Genomic DNA, 12,660 nt, shown 5'->3' with positions numbered 1-12,660 from the left:
GGTCATGGACTCATGGTCCATCCAACGACACTTGGAATGTCAAGCTACAGCGCTATCCCCCGAACCTTCAAAACCATCGATACGGGAGGAAGTCACGTCCACGATAAGGAGACATAAAACATCCTGCGGGTCTAAGTTAGCGAGCATAATCCTGATTTGGAACCAATCTCTTTCTTACCCTTTGCAGTAAATTAATAAATCTTCCAGCAGGCGCACTTCCCGACGAGGAAGATTTGGCTTCCAGGCTTGCTGACCCCGGCTTCAGATCCTTTCCATTGCGATCACGGCCAGGTGGCCTGTTCTCTACAATCTTTTCCCGACCAAACTGCCATTTTCCTCCAGTCAAAAAAGCTACGGGATCGCCACTCGCAGCCGGATGACTTGGATCAGCATACCGCGATCGAAACTCTGGTTTTGGCGCGAAGGAGGCTGTTGGGTGCCCGTGGTTCTTCTCTAGCCATTTAGCCTGCGCGTACCTATCCATGTATTCGTCAAGCCAACTTTCCGCGCGGTCTAGGGCGTTTTTCTTCTTCTTGTTTCCCTCGACAGCTCGGCGCTGGGCAGAGCCTGCCTCCCCTGGAGATGGGAAGATGAGCGCCGCCGGCTCAGGCCATTCATAGGCACCGCTGGAGGACTTCATCCTATCCTGAATTTGCCCCCGGGACTTTTGCAATTCCTTGTCGCTAGATGAAGCCTTTGTTATTATATCCCTTATCTTTTGATTAAAGCTCGTGGTGGCCTTGGTTTGAGACTCGACTGCCCGCCCTTCGAAGTCGACTGTCGTTATAAGTTCTCCGACAGCGGCTTCGGGTTTCCGTGTCACGACTAGACATAGCAGACCCCGCGGGAGGAAGAAATCCGCGTTGATGGAGACCAAGAATTTATTGGACTTGAAACGGCTTTGCGTCTCGATGGCCGCGTCTGTAGCGATGCCGACTCCGATCCCTAGTAGCATCATCAAGGGCTCGGGCACCGCCAGCCCTGCAAGGTCCGCTAGATTAAAGGAATATAGCCACGGATTGGGCTCCAGGGCTTCGTTGAAGGTGTCGATGAAGTCGAAGAATGTCTCCTGATCGATTCCCACGTCATCTAGGACCGGAGCATACGCTCGGATGAAACCACGAGCTCGTGTCTTGGGTCGGCGTTGCCTCAAAATAACTGGCGCAGAAAGTTTCATGCTTGGGTTCATACTGGGCTTGGTGGGGTGTCTCTTGAGACGCCTTTGCGAGATCGTCGCTGTGGTCCTTGGGCGCTTGCGAATCCGGATCCGTCTCGAGCGGTTTAGGCTCTTGGATCACACCATCTATTAGAGTGGGGTCTTCTGGCTGTGGAAGTAGCCGATGAATTTCCACTTCGTTTTCACCTTCCCTCTTCTTTTTCTTCTCTTGTCGGTACTGATGAGCTTCCGAGACAAAACCGATGCCTGCTGCTGCAATTCCAACGAGCCACTCAATGGGATCGTCCTTTTTGTTGATCGGACCGGTAGTTCTACGAACAACCTGGTCCCGCTCTTGAATAAGATCGTCGACTACTTTCGCGCCCACCGCCGATGCTATCTTCCTACCCTCTTTCGCTAGTTTCGGAGACATCTCTTTTGGCGACCAACCTAATTGGAAATAAACACGCAGCGCAACTGTACAAGTGAGATTCAGAGATCTTGACAGGCTCTTTCCGATAAATAATTGGCCCAAGGTATAGCACGGCCTGAGCTAACATGCGGTATGCTCCGTCCAGGACCGGAAGAAATACCTTCTAAGGGAAGCAGCGGTAATATTGAGGCAGATGGTATTTCTTGTTAAATTTCTACGTAAAGGAAAAAGGGATGCGTATTCCATTGACAATACGGAGCGGCATGGTTCGTAAGACCGTGACGAATCACCTATAATACACCAAATCATCGATTTTTCTTGGCACAGTTGAGTTCTAATTTGTGATAGGTGCTCCATGATGGAAACCCGCAATCCGCAGAAACCGGTGCCTGCCACGGACAGCGAGCCGTCCCAAGGTCGACGTCAATGTCAGTTTTGTCGAACGGTGCCTTGGACATTACGCGTATGTTTTTATAAATATTCTTATATAGCTGTTATTCACAGTGTATTATTCTATATATTATACGTTTACCCGTCTTATTTGTATTGGTAGCAGAATCTATGCTAGAATATGGAAAGAGCTGCAAGAACTGCAAGAACTGGAACTGGGGAAGACTGAGGAATATCACGTGGGACCAGGGCCGCCAAGCTCGTCAGATCGGGGGATATATATCACGTGATGGATGTCTTGTACATGTCACTTGAGCTCTTCAGCTCTCCGATTCTCAGTCTCAACTGCCCCTAAACTATCCCTCTGCTCACCATGTCCCAAATACTATTCGACAATGAGTTGCCCCCAATTCATTCATGCCACCACTGCGATAAGTTCGTCCTTAACCCGAGTGCTGCAGTAATCAGCGAAGATGGTGGCAGCCTGAAATGGGCTGTCTTTCAACCGAACCTGACGAATCATGACCTAGCAGAGCTTAGGAAATATGGCTGTCTACTTGGAGAGGTTGAACTGGTGGGCGGAGTTGAAGGGCGTATTCTTTATGCTTTTGAACCTTTTGACGATGGGCGCACTGGCTTTAGGAACATTGTGTTCGGAGTCGTAGAAGATGATGATGGTGAAGCGGAGCCAATATTCTTGGCATCTCCCGCGGTGTGGTGGGAGCGTGAGTTGCTCAGAACTGAAGGTACGGATTGTGTGCAAATGACCAATATAAAACACGGGTGATCATAAACGCGTATTTACACACAGTCAGGAAGTATTTCCTCCGAGATCATCCCTCGATCTCTTTTGCATGTAGATCCCACATCAGACACCGCTTTCGAGTTGACAAGGGGTTGGCTTCGCACCTGCTTACAATCTCATGATTGTGGAAGCGGGAGTTCGGAATTCATGCCGTCTAGGGTTTTAAGTTTGGTATATGGCCAGAACGGCTATAAGCTGCGGCTAGTTGAGACGCAAGGATTGCCCACTGAGAGGTATTGTGCTCTGAGCTACTGCTGGGGAGGAGATCAGAAGGTCAAGACAACAAGCGCGAACCTGGCAAGCTTCAAGGTCGACATTGACTTCAATGCCCTTCCGGCAACAATTCAAGACGCGGCTAAGACTGCGTATAATTTGGGTTTTCGTTACCTCTTTGTCGATGCTCTTTGTATTATCCAGGACGACAAACTCGATATCGCGACACAGATAGCGGCCATGCCCGACATCTACGGCGAAGCAGCCCTCACAATGATTGCAGCCTCTTCGGTCAATGCAGCCTCGGGCTTTCTCCAGAGGCGAACGTACTTGGAGGCAGATGTCTCCTTGAGGGACACCTGGAAAAGGAGGCAACTTATTCGTATGGGCTTTCGAGGACGCGACGGCAAATTGGGGTCCGTTATACTCGCAAGAAAAGAACTCGTCAAAGACCACGCGCACATCGATACGCGGGCGTGGACCCTCCAAGAGAAACTACTATCTCGCCGGATCCTGGCTTACGGCAAAGATCAAACGACCTGGACTTGTTGCACCGTCAAACAATATACTGACGGCTGGCTGGACAACCATGCTGCCTCCATCGACTCTTTACGATCGATATTTCATCCCCACATGCAGCAGCCGAATCAAAGCACTAACAGTGGGCAGAAACCACTGAACAGGTACCCGCTTGAGCGCATCTTGACATTCTGGGACCGTGTCGTGAGCCAATTTCTCACGCGAAGCCTCTCCAACCCCAACGACAAGCTCCTCGCAATAGGTGCCGTGGCCCAGAGATTCCACGCCGCTCTCAACGACGATTATCTAGCAGGTCTGTGGCGATGTGGCTTGGCTAGAGGCCTCCTCTGGACGGTCACGCCACTATTATAACTAACGTCAACCAATGTTAACTCCGGGGCATGTTATCTAGGTATCTGGTGTAAAAGAAGACCTGGCATGAAGTCGGAACGAGGGGAAGTTGAATTCGAGTCCGCATTCGATACTCAAAATATGCCTGATTGATTGCGGGGAAGTGAGGAGAATGTCCTTGGCGCTTGAGGTCCCTAGCATCCTCTTCAGTCACAGGTAATTTACACAGTCATGAAGTCGCGTCGGCTGCCACGTGATGATACCTTGATCTCCGTTGATCTTCCCTATCGACCCCGCTTCCGACATGAACTTCCCTAATCCCTCACAGCCGCATCACACATAAACAGGTTGCGCTTCAGCACTTGCAAGACTGAATCAAAGCCCCTGGACGCTAGTAACTGCAGATCCTTGGGAGTACTACCGCCCACTCCCCGAGCCATGGGAAACAGCAGGAATGCTCCTGATGAGAGGGTGGTTTACCTGGCTCTGGAAAATGTCTTCAAGGGACCTAATGCCGAAGTACGCCAGCCGAAGCTCATCCGCAAACTCATCAATAACAGCTAGGACCAAGGAGATATTGCCAACCTCCTTGAATCGTATAATATAGACATGATATGTAACACAGCTTACGTCCTCCTCACCGAACAGATATTTGAGTCAACACTCAAGGCAAAGATCCGCTTTCCAGAGGAATTTGGTGATGTCCTACCACAAAACGTCATGCTTTGCGCTGTGTGATCTCTTCCTTTAGTCATCAAAATCAGCCCATCGGTAAGCGAATAATTTCATGACAAGACCAAGAGGCGAACCCACCGCACCTTCAACGCTTTCAATTCCACATACGCGCAACAAACTGATTCCGGGTTTTAAACAGCTTTGTCTCCGGGCGTGCTCACGATGGCAAAACATTCCGACTCACGACCACGCGCGGGAAAGAAGCGGATAGCTACGGGTGAGGGCCGGGGAAAAGAGACCGAGCAGTACAGGGTAACCAAACGACAACGGCGGGGCAAAACAACGGCGAGGAACCGAGGGCTCGGAGCTGCACCTGCTGGACTGAATGGCGAACAGAAAGCTAAGATTCATGAAGTGATATCGAAGTACGGTGATCCACCTTTGAAAGGGTTGGTGGACGACCAATGGGCACCTGGCAAGGTAGTTTTAGCACACATCCTCAACGCCTTACTTTCTTCCACGAGGATCTCGCACAATATTGCGATACATACTCTGGAATGTCTTCTGGATGCGGGCTACAACGACATAGATGTCCTGCGCCATACGTCATGGGCAGCGAGGGTGAACCTTTTGGATTCGGGAGGCTATGTCCGGTACGATGAGAAGACGGCCAGATACCTCGGGGAGCTAAGGAAGCTCTTGACACATAAATATGGTAGGTAGTAGATAAGTCGCTTTGCCCTTGTGTGAGTCAGTACTCGTTACTTTTATATCTAACAGAATGCTAATGAACCACCTCCGGTTTTATTGATTAGATGACGATGCCTCAAAGGTCCTACCCACAGGCTTGCAAGGAGAAGAAGCGCGAACCACACTCTCAACCAGACTGCAAGAAGTCAAGGGCATAGGACCAGTAGGCACGACCATCTTTTTCGGCTCCATCCAGCATTTCTTCCCGGGCATTGCGCCGTTTCTGGACCCCAGAAGCCTTAAGACGGCCGCTCAGATTGGTCTGGGAAGTGATGTCGACGCCATTTTCGCGGCTCTTGGTCATAGCACTAGTGAAATGGCTAAGTTGGAAGTTGCGTTAACTAAAATCCGACTGGAGAAGAGGGAGAAGGAATTCGAGTAGTACATGCATTGTACATTGAAGGCGAATCCCCAAACGTTGGGTACGGGGTAGGTCCCCGCCTGCAAGACGAAAGGCACATGAGGAGGGCTTATTTCGTTGCGGAGGATGCATAAAGGAGCTTTAGATCCGTCAACTGAGGATACATTTCGGTACTGGACTCTTGCGGCGGTGAAGAAAAATTAGGAAGAAGAAAAAAATAACTAACATTGCACTGGGTAATCATTATTCTTCAGCGCCTCTCGTACTCTTGCCAAGTACAGTTGCACTTCAGCATACTACCAAGGTATGATATTCGTCAGTATATAGAGGCTATAGCCTTCTAAGCCCGTCTCGCAAGATAGCCGGTTGAACTGCCCAGCTTCCTCACTTGTCCGCCAGCCACCTGCCCATAGGCGTCTCGATGGCCTTCAGCTGAATATCGGTGAAGGCCGCCTCCTCCCTCAATTTCACCCAATTGTCGTCATACATCACTTCGGTTGCCTAGCCATCCTCTTGTCGACCTCTATTAACACGCTTACCTGCTTGTTCCAGACGCTGCCCCGGGGATAGAGCCATCGGCAAGCCTCCTCAAGGCGAAGGTGGGAGTGGTCGGCGGGGAGGTAGGAGGCAAAGTAGCGGACTAGCGAGTTGAGACTGCGTCGCTTACTGCCCATTAGCTGAGCTCAGCTTTCGCTATCTCTTGCTTAGCCTTGATGATACTAGAACTCAGCTTCGAATCCGAAAATAGATTTTAGTGTACCCACTTTTCGTCTTTGATTCTATTGGTATTCATTGATGGGTACACTATCAGCAGACAGCTCAAGTTCTCAACGTAAAGGATGCTCTTCCGAGAGTACCTCTTCAGTGAAGAAGGCTCTCCCGGCCCTCGAATGGCATTGCTGGCTGATACTCTATCTATAATATATGCTTATCATCCAAGGTGTTTCCTCCTGTTTATATGCTGGCGGAAATGGTCATGAAGCCATCACAAGCCACTGTCGGAAACATTGTTGTCGTTGTATTCCGTTCCGACTGGTACGTAACTTGCTTACTTAATGTCTGTCAGAACCAACGGAATCCTGAAATTCCAGGCTAAAACCAAGCAGACAACAAATTTAGAGAAATCTGGTCAAGGAAGAAGTTTTTCTCCCCAACCCCAATTTCAGACCAGACCCGACTCGTAGGCAAAGATCTCCATCATTGTCGAGATGGATTGTTAGCACGGAAGTGGAGATAAAGCGTCGGTGGTTTGCAAAGCTAGAAGAAGCCGTTGCTAACCATTTCTAACTGAATGGCTGCGTCACATCCAAAGCTGTGCTGCCTTAAAAGCCTGATCCCAATACCTGACCTCCGCTCTCAACCATTGACAACAAGATCTGCATGTTCTAGGCATCTCATAGATCATATGTGTTCACTTATCTGACTCACACTGTCTTATCTATAAGTAGTAGGTAGAATATTCGTACTCCAGCAAAGGTCTGGTCTTGGTTGCACAATGTCAAAGTCGATAAACTTACCTCGAATTACTGTTCGCGAGGCACTGGGGCGAAGCAGTGTGGCGAGGCATTAAGGTGTATATCGGGCCACATACACCAAAACCTCCACGACTAGAAATATACGTCCATAGCCCGGCTTCGAGAAAGTGGGCTTGCTACGTTAAACTAGCTGCCTCAATAGTCAATACCGGCCTTCTTGTGCAAATATATATAGCCTCTTCCCCTCTATCCATGATCAACAAGCGTGTCCTCTGCATTTTCCAATAGCAATCGTCCAGGTTTCGCTTCATGTCTCTTGGAATGCACAGTCATTCCGACCGCCGAATCCTAGGTTTCCTATCAACGGAGCGTCCATCTACCCTTCATTTTCTCTGCGACCCTTCTTAAGAACATCGCGGCGTTATTCACTCACGTCAAGTCGACACCATGGCTTCATACAAGTACTCGAAATTTGAGCTTCCCGAAAATCCTATTCGGCTTCTTCGAATTGAGAGAGGACGGTGGTCAGACCGCATTAGTTGTCAGCTCTTCGAATCGTACCCAGACCAGGCAAAAGGACCCACATACAAGGCATTATCATATACTTGGGGCGGCTGCATGAACACGGATCGTGTTCTCATAGATGGCAAGGAGTTTGGGGTGACTGAGAATTTATATGCCGCCCTGCAGCAAATTCGCTGTCGCCATCACGACGTGCTTCTATGGGTTGATGCCATATGCATTAACCAAGACGACAACAATGAGAAGGGTGGTCAAGTAAAGCAGATGGGAGATATTTATGAAGCTGCAGAAGAAGTCCTGATATGGTTAGGCATGGACGATACGAGTGGGTCCATTAGATCTCTAATGGATATGATCAGTTGGATTGATGCCTCAGCGACAGAAGCTCAGGCGATTGGAAGCGGGGAGGACTGGGTAGACCTGTGCCGTGGAACTATGAGTGAGCTGCCTCTGGGGCTTGGTATATGCGCAGAGTCGACACACGGTCGAGCTCTCTCAGAGCTTCTACAAAGGCCATGGTTTGGCAGAGTATGGATTCTCCAGGAGGTCGCCAAGGCGAGAACAGCCAGAATTTTGTGCGGATCAGCCTCTTGCCCAGCACGAACCTTTGCGCTGATGCCCTCATTCCTGGGGTTACAAGTCAATGAACATACCCAAGCCGTCCTGGACATCATGCCACGATTTCGTCAAAACACGTGGTGGACCTCCAAACGCTACCTCCATTTTCTTCTCGGAAAGTTCTCTCATTGTCAGGCGTCGATACAGAGAGACAAGATATATGCTTTGCTGGGTATGTCGGAGGACGCAAACAACCCAGACAGATTTGACCCTAGCTATGAGAAGAGCGACGCCGAGGTTTTTAGAGATACCACATCCTTTCTCTTGTTTGGAGAGATTCTCGATTCAAACCACTCTTTTCCGGAGTTCGACTTTCCGGATCTATGCATTCCCATAACTCTGCTAGCCGAAAGAACACTCACGTGGACTCTCAGCCAACATGAAAGTGAGGAATTACGAGCCTCGGCACGTCGTACAGCAGTTCTTCTTGTCCGACGGGTAAATGAAGGACAACTTAAAACCACAGATATTCTGTTGTGCCTTGGAGAGAAGCATAGTCGGGCTGGCGATCTGCGAAGTGTCTTGTCAAGTGGAAATGTTGCTGTCGATATCAAGTTTGAAGGGGAAGATAACGTTCTGGAGATTTATTCGGAAGGGGCCACAGCGCCAGTCCGTTTGGTTTATGGTCAGGGAATGTCAGCCCATGAAGCAGAGGCCGAAAAACCAGACCCACCCTTCCATGACAACGAGGATATGACAGAAGTGATAACCAAAATGACCGAGGCTGGGTCGTCGAAGGAAGAGCTTCTGCGGGCATACACATGGGCAGGTGACGTGGATTCTGTTACGAGACTTCTATACGCGGGTGTTGATGTAGATCAAGCTGACTTGAATGGCTCCACCGCGCTTCACTTTGCTGCTTGGCGAGGACATCTGACAATTACAAAAGCATTGCTGTTAAATGGCGCTGATGTAAATAAGGAAGACGTTTGGGGGCAAACAGCCATTAAGTATGCTCTGAAGACTCAACAGAAGGAAGGGGTTACGCTGTGAATATGAACTATGAATATGAAGTTCATTAATACGTCAATAATTGAAGTTTATACGTCGTTGGGGACGCGTCTATTTGGTAGGGCTTTGACGAATCCTCTTAACTGGAAAGGGTAGTTGGCGTATCATGCTAACTTGAGATGGTAAAATGCACCCGTTCCCTCTTCGAGCCAAGACACTCCAATGGCCCAGACTATTACTCTCTTGGCTCTACCCCAAACCTCATTCTAGTCAAGATCTCCTTCTATGTAACCGCGTATTACTACCTCTCCCATCTATCTTCCAAGTCCTTCACTGGTTTCCCATTCGATGGCTGTAATCTCCAGTTCCGTACACGTTGACTCAATCGATCCGTCACAAGCAGCAGAATACACACGACGCCGATAATGAGTATTGGTAGCACCCACGTGACGCACTTGCCCAGTAGTACAACCAACTCTGCATCGTACAAGTGCCATGAGGCACTCCCAAGGTGGTTGAAAAGCGGTGTCGAAACCGGGCCGTTCAGGCTATGCTGCCAAAAGTCATTGCTCGGACCAGCCAGGATTTTAGACTCGGATCTATTAGGCTGCAGCGTATGAATTACCCTGAGGGATGATGCGAATGTTATTAGCATTCCGAATCCAAGAGCAGTATCAAGGAGCCATCATGGATCGCTCACGATGCAAAGTGACCACCCGTGCTGAACATAACTGTAGGGTATGGCAAGTAAAACCAACGATGGTTGTACACCTCCAGGTTCTTGATAAGCTGCCCCACGAATTCATTATATCTTTCGGCCATCATAAACGAAATCGAGAAACCTGTCGGGAAGGCCGCTGGAGCCACGAATCGGAACCGGCGCAGGGGACCTAGAGACCTCTTGCAATGGAGATCCATATCGAGGATAACTCCTTGTGGTATTTTGTTAATAGCAGAAACGAAACGAAGAATAGTCACCACAACAAGCCTTAAGGTAAAGAACTCACCACCAAACTCGTAGAGTAACAGGTATCTCAACGCATCAATTCTCTCAATAGGAAATCGATAGCTATCCCAAATCGGCTTGAAGGAGGGGAATTTTTCCGCTATGAATGCTCCTGCATTCTCATCGGTCCAGAGCATGGCCTGCCAACCTGGGTGCACGTCCAGGCAGCTCTGTCGAGCCTCCACCCATGACTCGCGCGTTGCCGCTGCAGGGCCTAGCGAGATGTGGTGCAAAATTCCCGGGATGCGGTCGCTGTAACCGGGGCCAGCAGATGTCGCATTCTTGCTGTAGTTAGCGAAGCTAACGTCAAACATATCAGCTTCTTCGGAAATGTAGAAATTTTCTGAGCCCTGTGGCCAGGACGACGATAAACTCAGGAGCGTCCATAGTAAGTAGATAGTGTGTCTAAAGTGCCAAAGTAACACAATGCCGAGGAGAAAGGATGAGAATAGAATGACAATGAACCGGCGGTATATAGAGGAAATGTTCGAGGTGAACATCGCCATGGCGTAGTAAGGTGGCTTCTACTCAGTCGCAAAGGCTTCCTACCTTCCACCATCCCCTGCGTAATACGGGAACCATGGGGGAATAAATAGCAGATGAGAAGGATACTCACGATGAGTACTGTCGGCTAGTCCCGATAGATTTTCCTCGTCACCACAAAATGCTGGCACGCGTAAGTACTCCATTGATCGCACTTAAGGTAAAGTTAAACTACATGTAAGGATGTCATGATGCGCAATAATTTGGGTATTCAAGGGGTGTTTGAGCCCGACCAAGGACATGCCTATTCTGGCGCCCTAACGCGAACCTTATCTACTGACACGTAAGCTAGGCGCATTCTCGAACTCTTTAATAGTTCAAAGCCGCAAAGGCTAACGCGACTAAGTGACATCCCAGTGCCCTCATAGCCAAGGAAATACCTGGTAGTGTGTGGTTGTAAAGGTCAGGTACACCAGCCGCAGCCCCGGATCCAACCTTTTACCCGAGATCGACATTTGCGTGTCAGTCGGTCAGAACGAGAGCTCAGGAAGGGACCGGTAAAGGGGGAAATATCGCCATGTGTAGAGTTTTCGACTCTTCTCAAGTTCGAGAGCCTTCATTGGGCGCCCATGCCGCGCGGCCTCTGTCAGATGGTGCCGCACAAAGGTTCCTGCCACTGGACATAAGAAGTAATGCCAACGCCCGGTTTCGTCCTCGTGTTCAAAATTGAAAGTGGCTTGAGCGATCTTGGGTTAGTATGTTCAGGGCAGACACAAGATAAGTGGGTAAGGTGATCGTGTGTGTGAGGACCTACTAGAAGAGAGACACGTAGTCCCAGCGTCGGTATGTCACCGCCTTATGCAAGGCGTGAAATTGCCCAGCATAAAACTCAGCCGTCGGGGTGACGAAGCCCCCCTTCGAAACGGGTATATAGCATCTTATTCTGAAAAGCAAAAGTGAAGGCTGACGAGACAAGAAGTTTGCTTTTATGTTCAGCTGCCCCGAATGCACTCGGGAGGGCGGCATGGGAAACGACGGAAGAGGATGCCTAATCACAATGCCTTTAACTTTTGCTCATGAGCATGATAGGTTAAGTGACCTCGGGACTACTCGTGGGTTTTCTGAGGGCTGCTTTCCATCCGCCTTATGCAGTCTCCCAGGTGCGTCACTTTTGTTCAAATCTCAACACTTTCCCTGGCTCCCCCAAACATCACCGTGCAGGAGTCCTCGCACCCCGACAAACACCGTCCCAAATGACTCTTTGCTCAGATCACCAAGTCACGAAAATTCCTAAGGCGCCCTGGGGGAGCAAGCGAATTTGTGGCATAGCAGACTGAGGCCATCAGCGTCGGCACGCCCTTCGCGGGAAAAGAGGAAACGAAAGAGCGGATCTCGACCGAAACCACACTTCGCCCCTGAGCTATGCACCCAGGCTTAAGACTGTTTGTCAGTGATTTCAAACGTATTGGATTACAACAGATTACAGGTCCGCTACATTCATTCATACTCAAGCGCCAGTGTTTCGGACAATATAAGTCTATTGTCCCCCACCTATGTAACGACCACGACCTCGCGGGGACATGTTGTGATGGATCCTACTTCCATTCAAGAAGACCCACTCTGTCCAGCCTTAATCTCGCATGGCCGTGTTGCAGGCCGAACTCGAAGACTGACCCGTGAGGCTGTCATAGGAGATCTGAGCGAAACCACCCCTCCAAGATATCTCGTATGAGCCTTTCTAGGAACGCGCTAGGCCCCCCCATATTCGAGCGACTACCTGTACGTCCTCTGTTCTCGATGTCTTAGGCCGTGCTAGAACCCGTTCACGATTCAGAGGTCCGATCCCTTTCGCTTCTCGCACTTCCTCGGCTTCGACACGGATGATGTAGGCGCAGGTGTACATTTTGGACAGGCCGGGCACGGGTCCACACCAGTGAATACAGAAACACTGC

At 49.7% G+C, this 12,660-nt stretch overlaps 2 protein-coding genes and 1 pseudogene across 2 annotated transcripts; 2 read left to right on the top strand and 1 right to left on the bottom strand.

Moving 5' to 3' along the window:
- Positions 1-39: 39 nt before the first annotated feature.
- On the bottom strand, positions 40-1,189 carry SAPIO_CDS6889 (uncharacterized protein; the record flags this gene model as incomplete). Its single annotated transcript, XM_016788870.1, has 2 exons — positions 40-123; positions 179-1,189. The coding sequence occupies 2 exons, from the start codon at positions 1,187-1,189 to the stop codon at positions 40-42; spliced, it is 1,095 nt and encodes a 364-aa protein (XP_016641507.1).
- Positions 1,190-2,931: 1,742 nt separating this feature from the next.
- Positions 2,932-3,888, top strand: SAPIO_CDS6888 (annotated as a pseudogene; the record flags this gene model as incomplete).
- A 417-nt stretch (positions 3,889-4,305) lies between these two features.
- On the top strand, positions 4,306-5,674 carry SAPIO_CDS6887 (uncharacterized protein; the record flags this gene model as incomplete). The annotated part of the gene is made up of 4 exons (XM_016788869.1): positions 4,306-4,386; positions 4,632-4,638; positions 4,742-5,257; positions 5,358-5,674. The coding sequence occupies 4 exons, from the start codon at positions 4,306-4,308 to the stop codon at positions 5,672-5,674; spliced, it is 921 nt and encodes a 306-aa protein (XP_016641506.1).
- Positions 5,675-12,660: the final 6,986 nt, after the last annotated feature.

The sequence above is a fragment of the Scedosporium apiospermum genome (assembly GCF_000732125.1).
Source record: "Scedosporium apiospermum strain IHEM 14462 chromosome Unknown SEQ_SAPIO_0108, whole genome shotgun sequence".
Classification (NCBI taxonomy): Eukaryota; Fungi; Ascomycota; class Sordariomycetes; order Microascales; family Microascaceae; genus Scedosporium; species Scedosporium apiospermum.
Note: the sequence above shows the minus strand (reverse complement) of the source record. Positions and strands in the feature narration are given on the sequence as shown.